The 25,524-nt window shown below is 42.8% G+C and overlaps 1 protein-coding gene across 8 annotated transcripts in view; it reads left to right on the top strand.

Moving 5' to 3' along the window:
* Positions 1-25,524, top strand: part of HYDIN (HYDIN axonemal central pair apparatus protein) — a 346,241-nt gene that overhangs the window by 75,410 nt on the left and 245,307 nt on the right. For all 8 annotated transcript variants that reach the window (XR_015795149.1, XM_088135435.1, XM_088135430.1 and 5 more), the window contains exons 11-18: positions 662-780; positions 1,787-2,010; positions 2,303-2,370; positions 3,690-3,925; positions 11,260-11,360; positions 21,223-21,358; positions 21,803-21,967; positions 25,320-25,472. Coding sequence is in view for 7 of the 8 variants with exons in the window: in XM_088135435.1 (XP_087991561.1) it covers positions 662-780; positions 1,787-2,010; positions 2,303-2,370; positions 3,690-3,925; positions 11,260-11,360; positions 21,223-21,358; positions 21,803-21,967; positions 25,320-25,472 (1,202 nt within the window). In the remaining variant the exon portion in view is untranslated. The remainder of the gene's footprint in view (positions 1-661; positions 781-1,786; positions 2,011-2,302; positions 2,371-3,689; positions 3,926-11,259; positions 11,361-21,222; positions 21,359-21,802; positions 21,968-25,319; positions 25,473-25,524) is intronic.

Raw genomic sequence — 25,524 nt, forward strand, 5'->3', positions numbered from 1 at the left:
GGGAATCAGTTGCCTTAAAAAAGAACACTGGATGGCATTCAACAGATTTAGTAAGGACAGCAAAATATTTCCTTTTTGTTCCTTGTATCACCACTGCATGAGTTTGAACATGAGTTCTTAACAGTGTCCAGTTAGGCTTGAGATGGATCTTCCTTAGCCACATTCTAAGTGTCTCCTCTGCTATTTCATCTGCCTGAGCTCCTCACTAAACCAAGAATCTGTAGTGGATCTACAAGAAGGGAGAGGACACTCCAGTGCATTCTAGTCCAGTACCAAACTGCCACATTATTCCATTGGATGACTGGGATCTCAATTGAACTCCCCACCACATCTTCAAGAAGCTCCATGAGCATCCTCTGAAAATCATTCGGATCCATTAGGTGCCTGGGGCAGGCCAATCTAATAGGTCCCTCCCCACTGCGGGAGCGGGGGGGGGGGGGGTTGCACAGCAGAACTCCAAGGCAATCAGATAGTGATTTGTGCACAGCAAGGGTCAGTGCCCTGACTTTTAGATCTTGTTGGGTATGCCCCGAGACAAAAACCAGGTCTAGCATGTGACCTCCTGTGTGTATTGAGAGAGGAGTGTTTCAGCAAAATCCAATTTGGGTTTAAAGAGTTGTGCCATCATTAATTTCCTGAAGATGAGTTATCATTTCTACAGGCCGAGAGACCAGGCTCCCTCTGCGTATCAAGGGGGAGGCAATGGGCCCCAAGCTACTTTTCAACTTTGATCAGCTGGATGTTGGGAAAATTTTTGTTGGATCAGACCACAGTTATGAGGTGAGTTCAGTTGTTACAATGCCCTGCTTTCTCAGACAAAATTGTGTTTGCTGTTCTGCGTGAAGTAGTTTCAGCTGAGAGAGTATTCTGGTCAGCTTCATAGTTAAGCAAGAATTTGAATTTGGATTTCCCTGTCTTAAATTTTAAGATTCTCTTGCCTCTTGTAGTATATTGGTCAAGCTTGTAGAGCAAACTCTCAAGAAATCTAAGTGAACAAATTAGGAGGAGAATGGAATTTATTTTATTTCCCTTTTAAAGTGTTAACTTCTTTTCTTCTGCCTGTCCTTCACTCTTTTCTTTCAGGCCCTTTCCCCACTATTGAGCTAAAGTACTATCTGCCCATCTTTAAATCAACACATCATAATGCTATTATAAAATTGGCTGTCCTCATTGTCTTCCCTCTATTGTGTCCATTCGGAGTCATTGCCAAATGGTGTTGGCTTGTTTGTGAGTGGATCACAAGTTTTATTTATCTATTTACTTGTCAAATTTAGATACTGCTTCAGTTTAAATGGCTGAGTAGCGTACATCATCAGAGCAACAGTAACCAATTATCAGTGCAAATCCATAAAAGTAGTGCATTAAATATATATAAACAGCAGTGTATGTAAAAACCCGCATTTGCACCAATAGTAATGAATGTCTCAATGTATTATGAACCAATCAGGTCCTTACAAGTCTTTGGAAGGCCATAATTGGGGTCTGCCTTTCAGGGAAGGGGCAGGTGATGACAAGAAGCCTGGGCAGTGTGCTCATGGGATATTAGGCAGTTCCTGCAAAAAAAAAAAGTTTGGGGTTCAATTACCATGAATGTAATTGCCAGAACCACCAACAACAAAAGTTGACTGGGTCAGGCCAGCTCTAATGCACTCTAATTGAACTGAAGCGGATACTTTTGAATTGAGGCTTTTTATGCAGCTTAGAATTTAACTCAAAGGTACAACGTTTGGTTCTTGAAACTCCAGGCTATTTCCCTGCTCATTTTTATCCCTTCTCTCTGTGCCAGGCCATCTTATCTAACCAAGGAGCTATTGATGCCCTCTTCAACCTGATGTGGCCCTCCACTGTGCTGGGTGCCTGTTTTACCTTTCAGCCCAGCGAAGGAATCATTGTGCCAGGTGGCCATCAGGCCATTCACATTACTTTCAGCTCCACTGTCCTGGGTCACTTCTTTGAAGAGTTTAAGTTCAATGTGAACGGATCTCCCCAGCCTGTGATCTTAGTGATTCGGTAAGCCCCAAGCCTCTTGTGCATTGGCTAGTCTATTTATTAAGAGAGACCAACGTTCACAGAGGCATATGCACTGTGTGTTAATGAATGGATGCATGTATGGTTTGTGACAAGAAAAAATTACAGTTGAATGAACCAGAATGGAGATTCTGTTTTCCGTAAAATGTTCCAGTGGAACTCATTCTACTGGGCATCTGGCAGGCTCAATGGATGTTCTGGACAACAACATCTCTTACCTCTGTTGGGATGGCATGGTTTGCATTTTTAAAAATTTCTCTGTTTCTCATCTTAGGGGCTGTGTCATCGGACCAACATTTCATTTCAGTGTCCCATCCCTCAATTTTGGGGATGTCTCCTTCGGTAAGGATTTTGTTTGAGGACTCATCTCCCCCAATATCCTTTCCAGTCCCAAGCAGAAAAGTGTCCCCTCCTCATTGTCCTCCAGAAAAGTAGTGCTGCTGCTGCTTTCCTGATCTCACTTTCTGTTCAAGTGTGTAATTTTTTTTGCAAAGATGTCAGCCACAGCTTAATTTTTGTGTCTATTGGTATTTTCTGGTCAAGATAGTTATGGAGTTACTTTCATTACAAGTGGAGCTAATGGCATTTGACAGATGTGGCTTAAAACAGCTCTAGTTCACAGAAGAAAACCTTGGAAAGCTATCTGATATGGTTGGTTTGAATGCCACTGTTCGGTTGAGGGAGGTTGCTGTTGCTCTTGCATTCTGTTTGGTCTTCCTGGAGGTGCCTGATGGACCTCTCTTGCAAGATCAGAAGGACCTGCAGGGCTCTTTTCTGTCCTTATGGCTGGTATAGCTGGAGGAGGAGGAGGAATGGTCCTGGAGTTGACTGGTCATGGCAGCGCTACCAACAAGGAAAGTGACAGAGATGGCAGAGTTACAGACCAGTGCATCCTGGTTTTGGGGTCTGGAGGCCGAGGGTGGGCTAAGGTTATGGAGAACTCTGCTATAAGCCCCACTCTGCATCCTGGATTTTGGACTGGGTTGAAGGGGTGACCATGGCTATGGGGGCTCCCTGGGAGGCCCAGATGCTTCACAGCTGGTGGGGCCTTGGGACCATAGGGGGATCAGGCCCCGCCAGCAGGGGTGGTGGTGAAGGATGGGTGTTTGGTTCACTTTCTATTGTTGATTCTTGATACGATATGGGTGTGGTGCTGGGGGGTTGGGAGGTATGGATGGGCGGGCCAGGAGCAGGACAGATTGGGGGAAGATATGAGGGTGGGGGTGCATTATTGGTATGTTGATGGGCAGGGGGAGATATAGCAGGAATCTGAGGGCAGGCTATGGTCAGACATGCCAGGAACCCTGCCTTTTGGCTTATATGTATTAAACTCCCAAACCTTATTTGGTCAAAAAATGCTACTATGAAGGAAATGACTGGCTCAGAGACACCTAATGAGCTTCCTTGGCCAAGGATGGACCCATTAAACACCACACCACACCACACCACACCACACCGGCTTTCATCCTTGGTTCCGTCTATTGTAATTCTTGAGCTTTGCCTCCTAATAGCTGCCCTCTGTCCCACTACCCTAAAGGATGCAAGATATCAAGGCCTATACTGGGATGAAAAAATTGACTTCACATAAAGTGGGTAGGGTGGCCTTGGTCCTTTTCAGGCCCCTCATTCAGTTCACTTACAATCTGTTATCTATCTTCCAGGTTTCCCTCAAACTCTGTCCTGCTGCCTCAGCAACACTTCATTGGTGCCCATGACTTTCAGCCTCCGTGTCCCAGGAGATGGTAATGGAGAGCCAAGTATTAGGAGTCAAGATCAAGCCTCTGACATCTCAAAGCTAACATGGAGAAAGGCATCATTTGCATCTGCAAGGCCCAAGGAATTTACCATCTCTCCCAGCCATGGTACCATTCGCTCACAAGGATTTCTGGACATTGAGGTACAAAGCCACTGAAGCCTTGGAATACAGCTAAAATTTAATATAAAACTAGTTGTCTGTAGGACTTAATTGTGAGATTAAAATGCAATGGAAAGGCTTCCTGAAATGATCAGGTTATGAAATAGTGCACAGTCAATGGCCACTGAATTCTTACTGAGTTATTGTTAATTAATTGTTTTCTCTGCTCTTGAGCTGAAAAGATCCTCAGTCTTGGGTAAAGTCAGTAGCAAACATGACACTTCTTCTCCTTAGGCTTATAACAAAGATGTGGTGGAAGGCTTGAGCAGGGGAGATTCTGGAAGGAAACTCCAAGGTTACAGGGAGGGGGAGTGACATTCTAAGCATCTCCTCAGCCCCCAGCTGGACTGTGTGACAGTAAGGAGGAAGAGACTGGCTCCTCCCTAAGGGCTTGATGGTTATAGTTGCTCTTGTTGGGGAATTAGAGTTAGTCTGGCGAGATTCTGTCTATTAGGTGCAAGCTAATAAAGAAGCTGAGCTGATTTCCGGACTCTCTTGTGTGATTCTTGGGCTGAACCTGACAAAAAAGACATACAGGTAGTCCTTGACTTACGACCATTTGCTTATCATCTGTTCAAAGTAACAACAGTATTTAAAAAATACTGCGTGATTGCGACTGGTCCCTGTAATCACATGACCAACATTCGGCCACTCTGGCGTTTTTGGCCATCATAAGGCCTCTGCGGTCATGTGACTGACATTCGGGATCCGGAAGCTATGTGTGCTTACGACCTTCACTTTCACATGGTCACGTGAGCAAGCGACATCCAGGGATTTCGCAGTATTTTCTTCCTGTGTTTTTGCCTGGGGGCAGGACCACCAGAGCGAAGTACCTGTGTGTGCATACTGTTGTAATGTATTTTATATTATTTTAATTTATTTAATTATTTTATTTTATTTATTTTATTTTTAATGTGCAAAATATTGTTAGGAGTGCTTGACACATTCCCATCTGCTTTTTTGTGTTTTCCAACACCAACAGTAACAAATTTATTTCCAAAAATAAATGCATTTATTTATTTATTTTATTATTTATTACATTCGATTTATAGTCCGCCCATCTCCCCCCAATGGGGAACTCTGGGCGGCTCACAAAATACATATAATACAATTATACAATTAATTACGCTGTGTGACCGGCAGGGGTCGCTAGGGGGTCATCTGGGCTCTTTCCTTCTCCGTAGATCTTCCTTGCTGCTCACCGCTCATGCCGGCTGCATTCGGAGTTCGGCCAGCACCGGTATTTTGCTCCCCTGCGCAGCACCGCCGGTTCCTCCCATCTAAATGGGAGTCCCCATTTATCTACTCGCAGATGGAATAGCTTTCGAATTGCTGGGTGAGCAAGGAGCTAGGACAAGGCACAGGAGCTCACCCTGTCCCGCGGAGCTGGGCCCGAACCGCTGGAGAGCCAATCATTTCTGACCGGCAACTCCCGCGTCATTAAGCTCTTGTGCCACTGCAGTATATGTCAGCAGACCCAACCTGAGGATAAAATGCTGGTGAAGCAATATGTAAGCTGCTGATCTTCACCTTTGCAAACTATTTTTATGAGTTTTTATCCCTTTCTGTGAACCCTGGCTTTTCCTCACAAACGGACTGTGTGTAGAGTCCAACCTTAACAGTTCACTCTCTCCAATTGTCAAGAATCAGATTCAGTCTTCCACATGCTGTACACTAAGGAAAAAAAAAATGACCAAACGGAGTGGAGTGGGGAGCCAGTTAAGAACAAAGATGGTGTATAAACAAATATTGAATATAGTAAGTAAATGAATTTAAAATATGTTGCTGCTAGCAGTGACCATTCACATGCTTTTGTCCAGGGAAATAATTTTTTAACAGACAAGGAAAATGTATTGTCGAAGGCAGGGAAAACACTTTCTTGCACTGCAGTACTGCCTCCCCCTACCTTAACGCTGAAGATAAATCATTCTGAACCAACCTGTGTGTCTGTCTACAGTACTTGGGTCTTAGTTTGGCTGGTGCTGTCTTCAAAGGGAAAAGGAAAGAGCCTCAGTTCAGCTGAAGAAGGAAGCAAGAAGCAAAGGAAAACCATAAGTCTTGATTTAAAGATGAAGATCATCAAAGTGCATGATGAGGGGAAGAAGGTGACTATTATGGCACAAGAAGAAGGGCTGGCTCATTCCACCATCTCCACTATTCTGAAGGATAAGGAAAGGATCAGAGAGGAGGTAGAAGGAGCACCAGGAATGGATACAGTTATAACAAGACACTGAACAGGGCTCATCCATGAAAAAGAGAAACTACTTATACTTTGGATTGAAGATCAAATACAAAAGAGGATTCCAATTAGCCTTCTTCTCTTCCAGGCTAAGGCATGCAGCATGTTCACAACGCTGAAGGAAAGAGTAGGTGAGGAGAGCACTGAAATATTCATGGCCAGCTGTGGCTGGTTTATGCAGTTTCAGCAAAGATTTCATTACCACAACATACATACATCAGGTGAAGCCACAAGCACTGATGAAGGAATTGATGAATTTCTTCAACTGCTGACTTGATGAAATTGTAACAGAAGGGAACTATTTGCCTGAACAGATATTCAATGTGAATGAAACTGGGTTATTCTGGAAAAAATACCAGAGCAGACCTACATACACAAAGAGGCCAAAGCAATGCCTGGCTATAAAGCGCTCAAGGACAGAATAACCTTGTTGTTGGGCGGAAATGTCTCTGGATTCAAGCTGAAGCCATTTCTGATCCACAAAACAGAGAACATAGGCAAGCATACTTTACCCATTTATTAGTGATCCAGTCAAAAGCCTTGGATGATGCCAGTCCTCTTCAAGGATTGGTTTATGAGTTGTTTTATATCCCAAGTAAAGAATATTGCTTGGAAAGAATTCCTTTTAAAATTCTCCTGCTCCTTGACAGTGCACCTGGACACCCCCCCACATCCTGGCAGTCTCTGCTCAGATGTAAAGGTAGTTTATCCACCCAAAAACATCACCCCTCTCCTTCAGCCTATGGACCAGAGAGCTATCACAACATTCAAGGCCTACCATTTGCATGCAATGTTTGCCAAAGCCATAGCTGCAATGGAGAATGAGAAGTAATATTGCATGACTTTTGGAAAGGCCACAGTGTCCTCCATTGCATCAAAAACATTGCAGCAGTATGGCAGGATGTCCCTGCAAAATGCATGCAAAGGATTTGGCAAAACTGTTTAAAATGTTTTGCTGCTCTTGTAAATAATTTTGAAGGATCCGACCATAATGAAGATTTGCATGAAATAAATCAGAACATTTTGACACTCATGGAATCCTTTGATTTAGATCCACATGCTGAGGATGTGAAACATTTGATAGCCTACACTGAGGGAGAACTTTCAAACAATGATTTAATTGAACTGCAAGAAGAATTGGAAGGACGAGGGGTTGTGGGGGAAGAAGAAGAGGAAGAAACAAGATTTCGAAGGAGGAGGAGAAAATATAGAAGTTCAGGCCAAAAAATTCACTATGAAAGGATTGGCTGATGTTTTCTCGGACATTAATAAAAGTTTATCACAATTAGAAAGCATGAATCGAAATGTGCAACGTTTTGGAAAAGTACTCTGAAAAATTGGTGACATCTTAAAGTGTTATCATGAAATATATGAAGAAAAAAGGGGGAAAAAACATGCGAACTACACTTAGTGGGTTCTTTAGGAAAGTTATTCCTTCCTCAACTCTTCTTCCCTCCCCATCCACAGGAACTGAAGACCCAGTTGATCCTCAGCCATCACCAGCTATGCCAGCGAATCCAAAGTTACCCAAGACACTGAAAAAGACACTTACTGTATTGATGTTTATAGGAACTGTAAAATCTGACTTTGCACTCTTTTTTATTTTTGTACTGTAATGCCTATAATAATAATGCTGTAATGCCTGCAATAATAATATTTATGTTACATATTGTTATGTTATATATTATGTTATTAAAGTATTATGCTCTTAAAGATGTTTTATAATATTAAAAATTTTCAGTTCATTGAAGGATAACAGAAATTGATTACTGAATTAAAGATGGTTTAAGGGGGGAAAGTGTTCTCTCCATGTTCTCTGGTGCCCCACAGAGAAGTCTAGAATTTCCAGCCCTTCTGTATTGAAATTCTAGTCCCAATGTAGCTGAGAGGCATCTGGTTAGGAGAAGCTGATTTATTGGTTTGATTTACATCAGTGTAACAGACCACTGTACTATTCACAATGACTTTTTAAACCATTTTTCCACATTGCTTAAAATATGCATAATTTTTATACAGTATTGTACAGTACTGAAAATCACAGTTACTCTGGTTTTGCTCCTTACATTTTAGATTTTAGATTAACGTTTCACTAAACCATCTGTAAACTCAGGTATTTTTTATTTATAAACTATGGTTTATGGTTTAACATGTGTAATTCAGCCGGTTACACCTCATTTAACAAATCATGTTCAGAACAAACCATGCTTAGTAAATACAGCCAACGTATATCCCCTTGGTGATATCCTAAATAAACTTTCAAATTTATTTGAAATCAATCATTTCCTATTTTTTTCTGGTGTCACAGCTACCTAGTGGAAAGAAGGATGAGTAGGCATAGGCAGGGCATTACCCAGGTTGCTAATACTGTATTTTAGATTGCAGCCACAAAGTTTCTTAATTAATAATTGTGCTGTTTAACTCAGCCACTTTCGGGGCGAGTCGTCCTCCTTGGGGAACTGTTCATTTTTCTGTGGTTCATTACAGTACAGTATATGGAAATCATGAAGCTGTTCACTTGCAATTCCAAACATGTCAGTTGACGTGTGGATAATATTCCCCAGTACTGTATGTCACAACAGTCTTGGCTGTAATTATTTAAGCACTGTCCTCAGTGTACTGTATGAATGACTCAGAAGTCCTGTTCAATTCAAGGGTGGGCTAAGTCCATGTAAATGCTGTTTGCAATCTAATTTGGGCATCACATTGACTCCAACAAAACATTTTTCTCATACCAAAGGAGGGAAAATGTTCCTTAGAAGCATTCTGGATGTGAGGGAGTGTTTTATTAATCTCTTGTAAAAACATAACACTCTAGGAAAAAATGCAAGTATTATGCACACTGTTAAAAACAACAACACAGTACAGTACTGTAATCCATTTTATATGTACATAACACCAACAATTAGAATAGTTTCATTAACATGCACTCACATTACTCTTATACGGTTCATGGAAATAGAGTTCCATGAACCAAGACAATTTGGGAACCTCTGCATTAGAGTACAGTAATATAAATTAGACATTAACAGATCATGGATCCAGGTAGATTTATGTTTGACATACCACCATAACCTGGTAAAGGGGATTCTGTGCAACAGAAGGCATCACATATCAATTAGAGCTTATTACCAAAATAAAACTGTAATCAGAATTGCCAGTAAAAAGCAATAGCTGGCAATGCTTGGGTTTGGGAGATCTAAGTAAGTGCCCTGTGATGGCTTTTTCCAGCTAGCCTTACATTAGCAACTGCAATTTCTCACCTTACACAGTACTGAATTTAATCTTAGATACAGGTTTTTTTTAAAGACAATCTTTTGCTGATGAAATATACTTCCCCTGCTCCCACTATGAAGAAGAATGGTACCTCTGCACCACCAAAAGAAATGTTTCTTCTGTTAATTCGTATACAAGACACCCTAATTTAGGGATGGGCTATCCTTTGTCAATCCTCGTTTCTCTCCTAGCTGTGGCTTATTTACAGTACTTTAAAGGGAAAAAAAGGGATTATTTTTTGTGGCTTCAGATGATAATGCAAGCTTTTTAAAAAAAAACAAACTTCAAGTCAGTCTTGACTCCTGGTAACTACCTGGACAAGTACCTTGGCAACACTTTTTGGAAGTGGCTTGCCAGTGCCTTCTTCCTAGAGCTGATGGAGATGACTGGCCCAAATTCACCTAAGTGGCTTATGTGCCTAAGGCAGGACTTGAACTCATGGTCTCCTGGTTTCTAGCCTGGTACCTTCAGTCACTACAGTACACCAAATGGAAAACAAGCCAACACACCATTTTAAATTAAATGCCTTCATGCTGAATCACCAAGAGTACAGCTATTGAAATCTGAGCCTGTAAGTGCAAATAATTTTCCTGGGCACGTTTGGCTATATGGCACAGGTTCACAGCCTATCTTATAGTTTCAACCATATGTAGTAATCTCAGATGCCTTTCTGAGGTTTCCTTCTTATCTCATTATATTGCACGTTACAGCACAATTCTAATATTCTCCTTAAAGAACCAGGCTAAATTGGAAATGCTTCTGTGGCTAGTATTATTTTGAGTTAATATTAGTGGTTGATTATTAAAAACATTTAAGGTCTTCATTGGAATCTTTGTTCTAGTAAGTTTAAAGCAAAGGTACAGCTATTAACTTTTTTTTTCCTGCTGTAGTAAACTCTGCATCTTTTGTTATATAAATCTGATTTTTATTAATGTATTAATTTAAACTATTTGGAGGAAAACATATCACTATCACACTCCTCCCCCCCCACCCCCGGTACTGTACCTGTTGTTTCACTTAACGATGGAAGGAAAATTACAAGCCCCAGTTATGATTCGCTTAACTACCACAGCAAAAAAAGGTGGTAAAATTGGGTGTGGTCATGTGATGCCTCACAATGATCATACCACTTAACAACAAATTTTCCAGTCCTTCTTGTGGTCATAAGTCGAGGACTACTTGCAGCACAAAAAGAAAATGTGATGGCAAAGGAGGAGGAGTAAGCCAAACTTGGGTACCAGTTCTTGAGATTATAAAATTCTTAAATATGATCAAAACTCTTATACAGTGGAACCTCAGTTTACGAACTTAATTCGTTCCGTGACTCTGGTCGCACCGCGAATTGGTCGCAACCTGAAGCAAATTTCCCCATAAGGTTCAATGTAATTACCGTTAATCCGTTCTGGCGTGGAGGACAGGGAGGCGGCTATTGTTTGGAGGGAGAGTCCCCCTCCCTATGACCACGTGTCAGGGGCGTAAAAATGGCCGCGGACCACGTGTCAGGGGCGGAAAAATGGCCGCGGACCACGTGTCGGGGGCGGAAAATGGCCGCGGACCACGTGTCGGGCGTAAAAATGGCCGCGGACCGTGTCACGGGAGGGAAAATGGCCGTGGATCTGGTTCATAACCCGAGGTGGAGTTCGCAAACCGAGGTAAATTTTTGCGCCCGGAGCTAGTCGTAACCCGAAAAGTTCGTTAAGAGAGGTGTTTGTAACCCGAGGTACCACTGTAAATGTCAAAGCTGGGATGCAAATAGTAGTCTCTCAGAAAATGTGAGAATCCTTGTTTTCTTTTTCTGTTGCAGGTGACCATATGTTCAAACACAGTGAAGATATATGAAACTGCTCTGGTAGTGGATGTAAAGGGTAGTGGTGAAGATGTACTAGCACTTCCAATTTCAGCAAGGTACTGTTTATTTCACTGCTGCAATGCTGGAATGCTGTGGCATTTATGGCTACTCCAACCTTTGTCTCGGTTCTAAACAAGATAACATGGAATGTTATGACCCAAGTATCAGTAAATAAGTTGTTAGCATTTTGATCCCAATTCCAGTCCAATTAAATAGAATGCCATTCTTAAATGTGGCAATTAGAACTGCAGGTATAATAATTTGATTGTATACTCACAAGCCTTTTCAAGTGAGGCACAATGATTAAGATACTGAATTTTGATCGATCGATCGATCGATTGATTGATTATGTGCCATCAAGTCATTGTTGACTGTTAGTGACCACATAGATGGATTTTCTCCAGGAGGGTCTGTCTCCAACCTAGTCCTTCAGGTCTTCCAACAGTGTACTGTTGTACAGTGTACAGCGATGACACTGTAACTGAGTCCATCCACCTTGTTGCTGATCGTTCTCCTCTTTCCATCTACCTTTCCCAGCTTTAGAGCCTTCTCCAGAGAGCTGCTAGGCCTTCATTTAATGTGTCTGAAGTAGGATAATTTGAGCCTGGTCATTGGTGCTTGAGCGAGAACCCTGGGTTGATTTGTTCAATGATCCATCGGTTTGTTTTCTTGGCTGTCCGTGGTCTTCTCAGGACTCTTCTCCAACACCAAAGTTAAAAAGCATCAATACTCTTCCTCTCCTGCTTCTTCAAAGTCCAACTTTCACTTCCATAGAGTGTCACAGGGAACACCATGGCTTGCACAATTCTGAAGGTATAAAGACATCACGGTATTTGAATATCTTTTCCAAGGCCTTCATGGCTGCTCTACCAAGTGCTGGTCTGCAGCGTATTTCTTGACTGCTTGTTCCTTTCCTATTGAAGGTTGATCCTAAAAGGCAGAAGTTATCCACCACTTTGATATCTTCATTGTCAGTTCTAAAGCTGGTTGTTCTATCTGATGTCATTAGTTTATATTTAATTTTAGTCCCATTTTTTCACTTTGCTCCTTGATTTTTATTACTATTGCAAATCCTTTGCATTTTTGGCTATCAGGATAGTGTCATCAGCATAACACACAGATTATTGGTGTTTCTGTCTCCAGTTTTAAAACCACAGTGATCTTCTTCCGATCCAGCTTCCCTTAATATATATTCAGTACATAGGTTGAATGTAGCCTTGTTGCACTTCTTTGCCAACCTGGACCCAGTCTGTTTCACCTTGTTCTATCCATACTGTGGCTTCCTGACTTATATATAAGGTTCTCATGAGGACAATGAAATGCTCTGGGATTCCCATTTTTCTGAGCACATTCCATAGCTTGGCATGATCGGCACAATCGAAGACCTTTCCTATAATCAATGAAGCAGATACTGAGAGTCAGTTTGGTATAGTGGTTAATGGTGCTGGCCTAGAAACCAGGAGACTCTTGAGGGCTGGGCCTCCCTTAGGCATGAAAGCCAGCTGGGTGACTTTGGGCCAGTCACTCTCTCTCAGCCCAATCTGCCTCACAGGGTTATTGTCATGGGGAAAATAAGAGGCAGGAGTATTAAGTATATTTGCCGCTTTCAGTTGACCAAAATATATGTAAAAAAAGGCAGGATAAAAATCTAACAACAACAACTTATTTTTGTTATTCTTTGGCTTTCTCAATTATCCATCATGCATTAGCAATAATTTCTGATGTTCCTCAGCCTTTTCTAAAGCCAGCTTGAACATCTGGCATTTCTTTTTCCATGCAGGTGTATTGGCTTGTGGGAATGACCTTGGGAGACAGGAGGGACAGCCACAGACGGGACAACCAGCATGTAAAAGATGACTCAGTCCACAGAAGGGGGGATTGCCTGGGAGATGTTTCAGAAGGGACCCTCCCTGGTTTTCCAGAGAGTAAATGGAAAGGATGGGAGAAATACTTTCAGTCTTGCAAGATTCTGCTAATGCAACCTTACAGTAAAGATAGAGCTAGTACTCTTGATTGTGCTTCTTGTCTGGACTACTTCGCAGGGCTAACAGCAGGGCTCTAATCTGCATTGGATGATCCTAACCATTATTTTCCTAGCATGCGAAATTAAAGATGTATGATAGTTTGCACATTCTGTTAAATCTCCTTCTTTTGGTATTGGAATTAGGACTTTGGAAGTTCACTGAGTGACTGTGAGCTAGTCACAATGTCTCAGCCCAATCTATCTCATAGAGTGGTTATCATGAGAAAATTGAAGGAATGTTGCTATATACATTCCTTAACTTCTGGAGGAAAAGTAAGATATAAATTTCAGTAATTAATTTATTGCATTTTAGGACTGTAGATCTGGAAGGGACCATGAGGATCATCTAGTCCAACTTTCTGCAGTGTGCAAGAAAGCTATTTAAACCACCCATGAGAGGGAGCAGTCCAGCCTCTTCTTAAAAACTTCTAGAGATGAAGTACCCACACCGTTTATATTGTTCCACAGTTGTACAGATCTTACAGTCAGGAAGTTTTTCCCTATGTTTAAACAAATTCTAGGTAGCTGCAACTTGTCATTTTAGTCCTAGTTTCTGTAGCTGGAGAAAATAGTTCTTGACCATCTTCCCTGTTGATTTCCTTTATGTATCTGAACACAGCTTCCCTCCATTTTCTTCTTCAGTCTGATCATCCCTAGTTCTTTCAGCCTATCATCATATGGCATATCCTTAAGTCCTTTATCATCTTTGTTACTTTCCTCTGAACCTGTTCTAATCAGTCAGTATCCTCCCGGAAATGTAGAATCATACATCATACTCTAGGTGTTGTTTCACCAAGGCCAAATAGAGAGGAATAATGACTTAATTTGTCTGTGATGCAGTGCTTTTTCTGATTCAGCCCAGAACTGTGTTAGTCCTTCTAGCAGCCTCTTACACTACTGACTTGTGTTGACCGCTCGCAAGTCTTTCTCAGGTATATTAGTCCCTTGCCATGGATAGATCGTGCCCCTTTGGCCCTGGAGTTCCCTGTAGCTGCCCCTACTGCAGGAAGATGGGGTCTCTTTGATCAGCCTGCCCCAGGCACTTGTGGTATCAGAGGGAACTGGTATTTTCCTGAAGCTGGCACAAGGTTCAGCTGAGGCCCTTGTTGCACTTTGGAATGAGATTGCACCTGTGCAGACTCTCTGTGGCCTGGATCCTGGAAAGTGCCTGGTTCACCGAGGAGCTCCAAGAGATGAAGCAATGCAAGAGACTGCTAGAGCCCTGCTGGTGAAAGACAAAGAGTGAAGCCGACTGAGAGCAGAGAAGAGCTTTTCTTAGAGCTTGTTGCAATAAGGGCAATGAAATGAACTTACTTCTTTGCTCATATTGCATCTACAGATAGCCAGCCAGTGACCCTGTTTCAGGTGACCCGATCACTTCAGGGTAAAGTAGAGCCAGGGGAGCCTTGGCAGGGCCACTCTGAGGAATATTGTTGGCTGGCATCCGTTGGACAAAATCACTTGACTTTGCTCAGAATTGGACTCTGGCTGGGCAGATACTTTAGAAGTGACTGAAACATGTCTGAGTCTGGATATGTGGGATGAGTTTGAGATGGTTGATCCTGAGGAAGTGGACAGGGTCCCTATGAGCTCGGCCATCTGTGTCCTGGACCCATGCCTCTCCTAGTTGGTCAAGGCCTGCCAGGAGGTGTCATGTGGCTGTGTTCAAACTGTGATTAATGCCTCTTTGTGTAAGAGAGTGGTACGACCTGCCTTGAACGATGTGGTAGTGCACCCCTTCTCATCCTTGGACCCAACAGTATTGGATAACTTTGGTCTAGTTTCCAAACTTCCTTTTTAGAGAAGATTGTTGAGAGGGTGGTTGGTGCTCAGCCACAGAGGGCCTGGGTAAGTGGATTATCTGAACACTTTTTAATCTTTTTAGTTTTTAGTCTGGGTTCAGGCCAGGCTACAGTACTTAGATGGCATTGGTCGCACTTGTGGATGACCTCTGGTGTCATGGCCCAGGACTCAGACTTTGACTCTGAAAAAACTGCTCCAGCTGAACCTGTGGAGTATCAGCCTCAGGAGAGACCAAGCCAGGAATCACCTAAGGCTGATCAAACACAGGCACCATCAGAACAGCTGAAGCAGTCATATGATGAGGCATGGGTTGCCAAGCCCTTGGATTCGGCAAATAGAGCAGAGAGCAGAACAAAGATACTCATTGAAGCAGCCCTGACCCATGTTTCTTTGCTGGAAACGTCTGATTTCCTGCCCTGGCATGTCATTCTTGTGAATCCTGCTCATGAAACTCTGACCTTGGACTGGCTGACAAACCTGGCTTAGCTCTCTGAACTTTGGACTGGATTTTGACTACTCTTCTGCATGCTCCTGTTGAAAGTGAAACCACTCAGGCAAGCTTTCTTTCCAAGAGACTTTGTTGATTTACATTCCTTCCCTCGTCTGCTGTTATTTGCTCAGTCTTGAGTACTGTAAATCACTATTCTCACCTAGTAACTCTGTGTGTGTGTGAGAGAGAGAGAGAGAGAGAATTTGAAGCCTGAAACAGGACATTTGGAGGGCTTGGGATGGTAGTGATGAGACCATCCTGGCCCTCCTGGATCTCTTGGTGGCTTTTAATACCATTAATGGTATCCCTGTGGACTGGCTTAGGGGGTTGGGAGTGGGAGGCACTGTTTTGCAGTAGTTCTCCTCCTTCCTCCATGGCCGGTTCCAGTTGCTGTGGGGGGGGGGAGGGGGAGGAGAGGTCTAACCCTAGGCTTTCCTAGCCAGCATTCCTAAAGTTGAAAAACACTATACCAACACAAAATCTTAAACCCACATCCATACTATTTTACATGGGGTTAACAGGACAATCCTTTTCAAGACTTAGGAAACCAAGGCCAAATCACATAAAATCTAACAGTGTAAAAATGGACAGACTAGGAAAGATTGAGAGAACAAGAGAAGGAATCAGTGAAAATGGCCCAATCTAATATCTGAGGATACCCCTTGTAGCAGTCAAATGTTCTGCTTTACTACTTGCTCTAACATCTTTCCAGGAATTAGTGTTAGCTCACTTGTTGATCATAGTCCTCTGGCACCTTCCCAAGATTCCTCAAAGATTATTGACAGAGGTCCTGACATCTCTTCAACCAGTTCCTTTGGCATTCTAAGGTAGATTTATTCAGAGCCTGGGGCTTAAAGGCATTCAAATTAGTTAAAAGTTTCTTCACTCTATTCTTACTGACCTGCAGCATACCCTGTTGTGCTCATTCCTAGACTGTGCAACTCAGATTACCATTTCCTTTGGGTATAAAAAAAAACAGTGGCAAAATAGAAATTGAGTTCCTCTTAGTCAGCTGTTAACATTTCTCCATCTGGAGTGGGCCCACCACCTCTTCTTGCTGTCAAAGGTATATTTGAAGATACCTTTCTTACTGGATTTTGCCTTTCTTGCCTTAGCTCATATTCTGTTTTTGCCTTCCTGATGTTGCTCCTACAGTGGGGCAAAAAAGTATTTAGTCAGCCACCAATTGTGCACGTTCTCCCACTTAAAAAGGTGAGAGAGGCCTGTAATTTTCATCATAGGTATACCTCAACTATGAGAGACAAAATGAGAAAAAAAATCCAGAAAATCACATTGTCTGATTTTTAAAGAATTTATTTGCAAATCACGATGGAAAATAAATATTTGGTCACCTACAAACAAGCAAGATGTCTGGCTCTCACAGACCTGTAACTACTTCTTTAAGAGGCTCCTCTGTCCTCCACTCGTTACCTGTAGTAATGGCATCTGTTTGACCTTGTTATCAGTATAAAAGACACCTGTCCACAACCTCAAACAGTCACACTCCAAACTCCACTATGGCCAAGACCAAAGAGCCGTCGAAGGACCCCAGAAACAAAATTGTAGACCTGTACCAGGCTGGGAAGACTGAATCTGCAATAGGCAAGCAGCTTGGTGTGAAGAAATCAACTGTGGGAGCAATAATTAGAAAATGGAAGACATACAAGACCACTGATAATCTCCCTCGATCTGGGGCTCCATGCAAGATCTCACCCCGTGGGGTCAAAATGATCACAAGAATGGTGAGCAAAAATCCCAGAACCACACGGGGGGACCTAGTGAATGACCTGCAGAGAGCTGGGACCAAAGTAACACACTACGCCGCCAGGGACTCAAATCCTGCAGTACCAGACGTGTCCCCCTGCTTAAGCCAGTACATGTCCGGGCCCGTCTGAGGTTTGCTAGAGAGAATTTGGATGATCCAGAAGAGGATTGGGAGAATGTCATATGGTCAGATGAAACCAAAGTAGAACGTTTTGGTCTAAACTCAACTCATCGTGTTTGGAGGAGAGAGAATGCTGAGTTGCATCCAAAGAACACCATACCTACTGTGAAGCATGGGGGTGGAAACATCATGCTTTGGGGCTGTTTTTCTGCAAAGGGACCAGGACGACTGATCCGTGTAAAGGAAAGAATGAATGGGGCCATGTATCGTGAGATTTGGAGTGAACACCTCCTTCCATCAGCAAGGGCATTGAAGATGAAACGTGGCTGGGTCTTTCAGCATGACAATGATCCCAAACACACCGCCCGGGCAACGAAGGAGTGGCTTTGTAAGAAGCATTTCAAGGTCCTGGAGTGGCCTAGCCAATCTCCAGATCTCAACCCCATGGAAAACCTTTGGAGGGAGTTGAAAGTCCGTGTTGCCCAGCGACAGCCCCAAAACATCACTGCTCTAGAGGAGATCTGCATGGAGGAATGGGCCAAAATACCAGCAACAGTGTGTGAAAACCTTGTGAAGACTTACAGAAAACGTTTGACCTCTGTCATTGCCAACAAAGGATATATAACAAAGTATTGAGATGAACTTTTGATATTGACCAAATACTTATTTTCCACTATGATTTGCAAATAAATTCTTTAAAAATCAGACAATGTGATTTTCTGGATTTTTCCCCCCATTTTGTCTCTCATAGTTGAGATATACCTATGATGAAAATTACAGGCCTCTCTCATCTTTTTAAGTGGGAGAACTTGCACAATTGGTGGCTGACTAAATACTTTTTTGCCCCACTGTACCTTTCTGGGCTGAAGCTCTTCAGTTGTTGGCTGGTGTGGGTCTTCCGGGCTGCGTGGCCGTGTTCTGGAAGTTTTGTTTCCTAACGTTTCGCCAGCACCTGTGACCGGCATCTTCAGAGTGCAGGAGCACAGACAGGAGCAGTTCTCTCTGTGCCCAGGCACAGGCACTGCTCCTGTCTGTGCTCCTGCACTCTGAAGATGCTGGTCACAGGTGCTGGCGAAACGTTAGGAAACAAAACTTCCAGAACACGGCCACACAGCCCAGAAGACCCACACCAGCCATCGTATGCCGGCCGTGAAAGCCTTCGACAATACACTTTACAGTTGTTGTTTGCAAACTCTTCCTTCCATTTCCAGTAAGCATTCTTCTTTAGTCTCAGTTCCTTCATGAAGTGCCTGTTCAACCACATTGACTTTTCTTTTTCAATGGTATTGTTTGAAACTCTGCTATCCTTAATTTCCTTTTCAGGAAAACCCAGCTGGCTACACACCTTTGCCTTTAAGGTTTTCTCCCCATGGTATCTTCTTTACTGTGCCCCTTTGTTTATTAAAATCAGCCTTCCTAAGATGCATGGTTCTTTTACCAAACAATGTGTTAAAATCAAGAATTCTAGCAGTGTGTAATTACTTGCACCCATAGTTCCCACCATTTCAGTCAACTCCTCTCTGTTATTAAGGATCCAATCCAAAGTAGCAGGTCCCCTTGTGCCCCCTCCATCTTTTGAAAAAGGGAATTATCACCAACACAAGTCAAGATTTTTTCTCACATTTTGTTTCTGGCAGAATTAGTCTTCCATCAAATGCCTGAGTAATTGAAATCACCCATGGTTTTTTGAGGCTTCATTTACTTTAATCAGTGAGGTAGTTATTGATGTAGGTGATGATGATTCTAGTTCTAGAATTAGTGTAGTAATAATAGTTAGAGAGCCAGTTTGGTCTTGCGGTGAAGGCATCAGGCTAGAAACCAGGAGACGGTGAGTTCTAGTCCCACTTTAGCCATGAAGCCAGCTGGGTGACTTTGGGCCAATCCTTCCCTCTCAGCCCTAGGAAGTAGGCAATGAGAAACCACTTCCGAAAAACCTTGCCAAGAAAACTGCAGGGACTTGTCCAGGTGGTCACCAAGAGTCAATACTGAGTTGAAGGTACAAAAAAAGGCAAAATTAAATTGAAACAGTAACAATTACTAAGTAAAATTATTGTGTTCCATGACATGAATATATAGGTAGAACATATAAGAGATTTATACTCTTCCATTAAAATTATTTTTAAATATGTGAACATAATTTGGCTGGAAGCTTATGCTAATTAATGAATACCTTTGTTTGAAAAGCTCAGTAGAACATGAGAAAGACAATTGGGGGTTTACAGCAGCCTCCTATGGTGATATTCACTTTTGCTTTCCTTTTCTGGAGATTGGTAGGACATTTTAAAACTAGGGTGAGAAGTAGCAGAGGAAATTCTGGGCTGAGCACAGCTCATCTTTTGCCTAAGGCTTAGAGAAACCACACTGATGTATCATAAACAGGGTAGGTCACACTCCCATGGTGTTGACAAGGACTTGAGCCTAAGGGTAAGTGACTGAGTATTGTGAACATGCCTGGCACAGCTCTAGCTGGAATTTCCAGATCCAAGTTTGATTTTCTGTGCAATATATTTGTCTGGCCCTCACACCTAAAAAGACTGGGTTGCTAGCAAAATTTCAAGGCACATCATCTCTTGATACTTAGGATCAAGTGTGAGTCTGCTTCCAGCAGCTTCACTTTTAATTTACTACAGGTAGTCCTCAACTTACGACCACAATTGGGACCAGAATTTCCATCACTAAGCAATGCGGTCGTAAAGTGAGACATCACACGACTGCATCACTTAGTGATGGCAATCCCGGCACTCCCCATTGTCGTCGTTAAATGAATTCCACTGGTTGTAGCTGAGGACCCACCCCAAGCCAAGCCATTCTGGGCTTGGTCCCTCCCAGCCTTGAACCTCAGTAAGGTAAGGAACTGCCTCCAGGTCCTGCCACCTGCCTATCTCTCCCCCATCTCTGCTCTTTTGGCTACCCTGCACCCTGCCTTGCAGGGCAGCAAGTAGCCCCAGAACCGTGCAGCTCTGGGGCTGCTTGCCACGCTGTGGCTTGGGCTTCTTGGCCCTCCTTCCCCCTTCGCTCGCTCAAGGACTCTCCAGAGGCACTGCTCCAGGGGCAGCTCTGACACGTACTCTGCAGCTTACATTGAAAGCTCCTGACCATTTGTGAAGCTTCCTCCTTCCTCCTGCAAAGCCCCAGAGTCTCAGCACAGTGCAGAGAGGGTGCAGCACGTGCAAGCAAGTGAAGGGGGAAGGAAGGTGCTGGTGCGTGTAAAGGAGGGAAGGAAGCCATGTTGTGTGCTTGTGAGCAAATGAAGGGGGAAGGAGGATGTGGTGCATGCAAGTGAAGAAAAGCTGGGGTGGGCGGGTGAGACTGCAACCTCCCCCGCCAGCTTCCCCATTGACTTTGCTTGTGGGAAGCAAGCAGGAAAAGTTGCAAATGGCGATCATGTGATTGCAGAGTGCGTGGTTGTAAGTGCAAACGGGTTGCCAAGTGCCCAGATTGTGATCACATGACTGCAGGGGTACTGCAGGGGTACTGCAGTGGCTGTAACTTCAGGGACCAGTTGTAAGTCCATTTTTTCAGCCCCATCGTAACGTCGAATGGTCGCTGAATGAATGGTTAACTAGAGGACTACCTGTATGTGAAGTTTTAGAAATCTACATAACCAGCTGATGAACCTTTCTCAGAATGATAATTGTGTTATTCTCTGCATCTCCATTGTGGGTTAGAATTTTTTTAAAAATCTGTTTTTTATTTATTTGCTTTTCGATTAACTAGATGCTTCACACCTCCACTATATGTGGCTAATCCTGTTGTGAATTTTGGACGTTGTTTCCTGAAATTTCAATATCAACAAATGGCAAAACTTGTTAACAACAGTGACCTTCCAGGATGCTATGGTGTTCTTCGCCAGGTTTGTTTGCTTTCTGTTTTCTGTTTGAAGGTCCTGATGCTTCTAGGAGCGATTTTTCATTCCAGACTGATAACCTTGTACAGGTAGAAGGCTTCTGCTCGAGGAACTGAATGGTAGCGACGGTAGAGGCACAGTGGATTTAATAACGTGCCTGTAGAAAAGAAGAGATAAAATGTCTCAGTCCAGTTATGATCATTTCTTAACTCTACTCTTGTTTACCTTGCTATTGAACATTTGATTTAAGGATGTCTTGATATTTTGTTGCTTTGTTGCTCTTATGCTATTGAAATCAGCCACTGAAAGGTTTGCTGAAATAAATTTTCAGAGTTCTATCATGAACAGTAAAAAAAACAAAAGACGTGGATTTTACTGGAGGAGATGGTGACAGCACAGAAGTAGAAAGGTTTAAAGCAGATAATTCTTGGTGCTTTTATGTCCACCTAGGAATATGAGAAGTCCCCTACCATCTTGTATTCAAGTCCAGTGCCTTGCGGTATTATTCCACCTCGTGCCACAGTTGAAATCCCATTAACTTTGAAAGTTGAGGAAAAAGGACACCAGGAAACAGTGGCCTACATAGCTGTCTTTGGGAATGAAGACTTCCCACTGGTGAGTGGATTGAATGAGCATGAATAAAGAGGCCTTTACTAAGCCTTGTACTGCCTGCAGTGAGTGCAATAAAATACCTCTGCTCCAGGAGGACAGGAAAAGATGGCATTCCATTGGTAATGATAAGCTCATTGGTTTGCTTTAAGTCAGAAGATGCGTTAGAGAAGAATAAAGATGTGTGTCATATATATCATAGAATCTGCCATTCTAGTAATGGACAATAGAATGAAGTGTGGTTGAAAATAGCATTCCAGATAATCCATAGCAAAATGATGCTAACTGGTTCTGTGTGTGCCAATGGTTTGGGGATGGTTCAAAAATTCTATATGTAAGTGGCTAGAGTCTGGAATATAGATCTGGGGGAAATCCCCTTTAAAAACTTACAGTTAAATGCTTATTTCTAATTTTTTTTGGAAATTTGGATATTGTATAATTGAGAATGTGTGTTGATCATTCACTTGTTTTCTTACTACTTGAAAAACAAAAGTTGTTCCATATGATTTCACTCTGTTCAAGATAGCTAAGCACGTGATATGCAAAGATCAAAGTTTCTAAGAATGTTTATGTCTCACTAGGTTTTAGAAAGGAGGCTGAAATGCAAGTCTCCTCAGATACCATAATATTTGTAGCTGCAGAAGTTGGATCTCTGAATGTCTGGTTGTGGCTTCTCCTTGGGTGAGAGTTTCTCCTGGGGCAGATAGTTATGCTACCACCACCTGTTCCTTGAGTGGGAAGTTCCCCCCCTCAACTGGAATTTGGATGGGACAGAACAGGAAATGTCTCTTCTTCAGAAATAAGCTTTTAAATAAGTTTTCCCCTCTTAATCAGATTTACCAACCCAAGCAGTTTTGGAATCTGTAGTGCCTAGGACAACCCCATGCTTGAATAAGAAAAAATTAAAGCCAACAAAGGAAGTATTGAAGACTAGTTCAGATGTACCTCGTTACATAGGACTGATAGTTGTATACCAAACTTAGCAATCATTAACTGCAGCCAACAGAGAGGAGAAGGGATGACAGGATCACAAATTAAGTCTATATTGCTGAGCACAAGCAGCACTGAAAAGAAAAGAATCCTTCAGATATATGTACACGCTTTCCCTCACCAGCTTCCAGTGGTTACAGGGCTTTTTGAGTGTTGGGCCTGATTTCCTAGGCTCAATCAGACAAAGTCTGTACTTTAAAGCCCTTGCTTCTACCAAGGCTTCCCAGGGACAAACAGCTTCATCTCCCCCAGAACTTCACCTCTCCTGCCTCTTATCAAAGACTTTGCTTGTGTTTCTAGAATACTGGAGGGTCTTCAGCTAGCCAGCAGGCCCCTGGATTTTCTACAGTAATGAATGCCCTTATCTGCAGTTAGAGGGAGAAACTGAAAACCAAGCATGTCAGATTCAAGAGAAAAAAATTCTTCTATTTTAAATGGAATCACATATGGTAAAATGGTTTTCCTCCTGTCCTGTGATATAAGTTAAATATAAAGTAGATACCTAAGCACCAAATCAAAGCAAATCAACTAAGCCTACTTAGCTCTTGACCAAGTATTACAGGTAGTCCTTGACTTACAACCATTCATTTAGCGACCATTTGAAGTTACGACGGTGCTGAAAAAAGTGACTTACGACTGGTCCTCACACTTATGACCATTACAGCAACCCCACAGTCACATGATCAAAATTTGGGTGCTTGGCAGCCGGCACATATTTACAATGGTTGCAGCGTCCCAGGTGTCAGGTTCGGTCAGCACGGGGCTTTGGGGAAGCTCGCAGCCAGACCACGCGAACTCCACCGGCGGCAGCTAGCGAGGGAAAGAGGAACTGAAAGCGCCGCTAATTAATGGGCCACCTGCGCCCAGCCAAACAGGAAAACCGCAGCAGAAGTTTTAACTATACACTGATAACGGCGCGAGCCAACAATGAACGGGGCCGCAGGCAGCGAAACAAGATCGCCGCGCAACACAGAACCCTCGGGCTTGCACGTAACGGGGGGGGACCAACCCAAGCCGGAGGGGGACTGCCAATCAAGGACAATGGACCCTGACCAAACCTGCCATCATGGACAATCAAGAGGGATTATTGGGGGGCCGATAATCCGCAGCGGTAACGCAATCGCGGGGCGAAAAAAGCGCGGGAAGGGGGGAATATAACGAGTGATGCAATTGTACCAAACCAGTCCTGGCTTTGCTTGTGACTGCTACGTTACGCATGAGTAAACCTCTTTTGTGAACCACACGTGTCACGGGAGTTTCTCTGTCGAACGGGGCAAACCTTACACCAGGGTCCCATGATTGGCATTTTCAACCTTCCCAGTTGGCTTCTGACGAGCAAAATCAATGGGGAACCGCATGATTCACTTAACAACCATGGTGATTCACTTAACTGCTGCAAAAAATGTTGTAAAATCAGGTGCAGTCACATGATGTCTTGCTTAATGACCGCACCACTTAACGATTAATTTTCTGGTCCCTATTGTGGTTGTAAGTCAAGGACTACCTGTATTATGGTAGTTCACTCCAAAGGACTCTGAGTGGACATTTCACTATCAATCAATAATGGTGATGTTTCCATATCACCATAAGCCAGCATTAATTAACAGTTCTATTATAGCAATTCCTTTAATTATATCAAGGTCACAGAAAATGAGCTTTTTAAGTACAAAATAGGGTCTTGACATGAGCTGTGCATATGGGTAGATATGTGCAGGCAAAAGTAGTGATACTTCCATATGGAAATGTGTATCAACAGTATTTATTTTCCATCCTGAGGACTGGAGATCATCCCTTTTGAAGTAGTTCATGTCAGGAAACAGACACCACAAGGACTATTGGAATTCTACTTTTTTGGTGTAGAAGATAATTACAGAATCTTGAAACCCTGACATTTCCCTCTGGCCTCTGTTATACTAAAGAGAATCAAAGTGGGGTTATCTTGAATTTCTTTCTCATTCCTTCTTCCTTCCCAGGCTAAGTGGATGTTATCTAACTATTCTTGCATTCCTTTTTCAAGGTTAGCTTTATGCTCCTCTATACTGGATGAGCCTGGAAACTCAAATGCTGGGTCAAGGTTTGTCCCCTTTACTCATGCTAGGACTCTTGGACTTGAATGAACCCATGTTGCATGAAAATCACCCTTCCTCAATTTAAGTATCCTCTAGTTATGAGGACTTCAGCTTCCAGAATTCTCACCCATAGTTATGTTTTCTAAGAAATTCTGACAGCTGTAATCCACACATCCAGAGGTTGCTCAGATCTTGGAAGGTTGCTTTAGAATATCCTAGTCATGTCCAGCAGTCATGATCAGTCACAATCAGTGTTGCTATGTTAACTTTGCTCTGCTTCTTTTCATTCCCTGGCATAGAAAATCCAACTCGGGTCTTTTGGAGAAGGTCCTGTTGTTTATGTGCACCCTGCTAAGATAGATTTTGGCTGCATCCAGGTTTTAAAGGATGTTTCCAGGACACTTTGTCTTTCAAATCAGTCTGTTATTCCTGCACCATTTAAGGCACATATGGTAAGTAAATTTTGAAGCGGTTTCATATTGGGAACTAAAACTGAAAAGGGGT

This window comes from Python bivittatus, unplaced genomic scaffold (assembly GCF_059951505.1).
Source record: "Python bivittatus isolate LINGU-HERP-01145 unplaced genomic scaffold, Pbiv_v1 ctg000170_np1212, whole genome shotgun sequence".
Lineage (NCBI taxonomy): Eukaryota > Metazoa > Chordata > Lepidosauria > Squamata > Pythonidae > Python > Python bivittatus.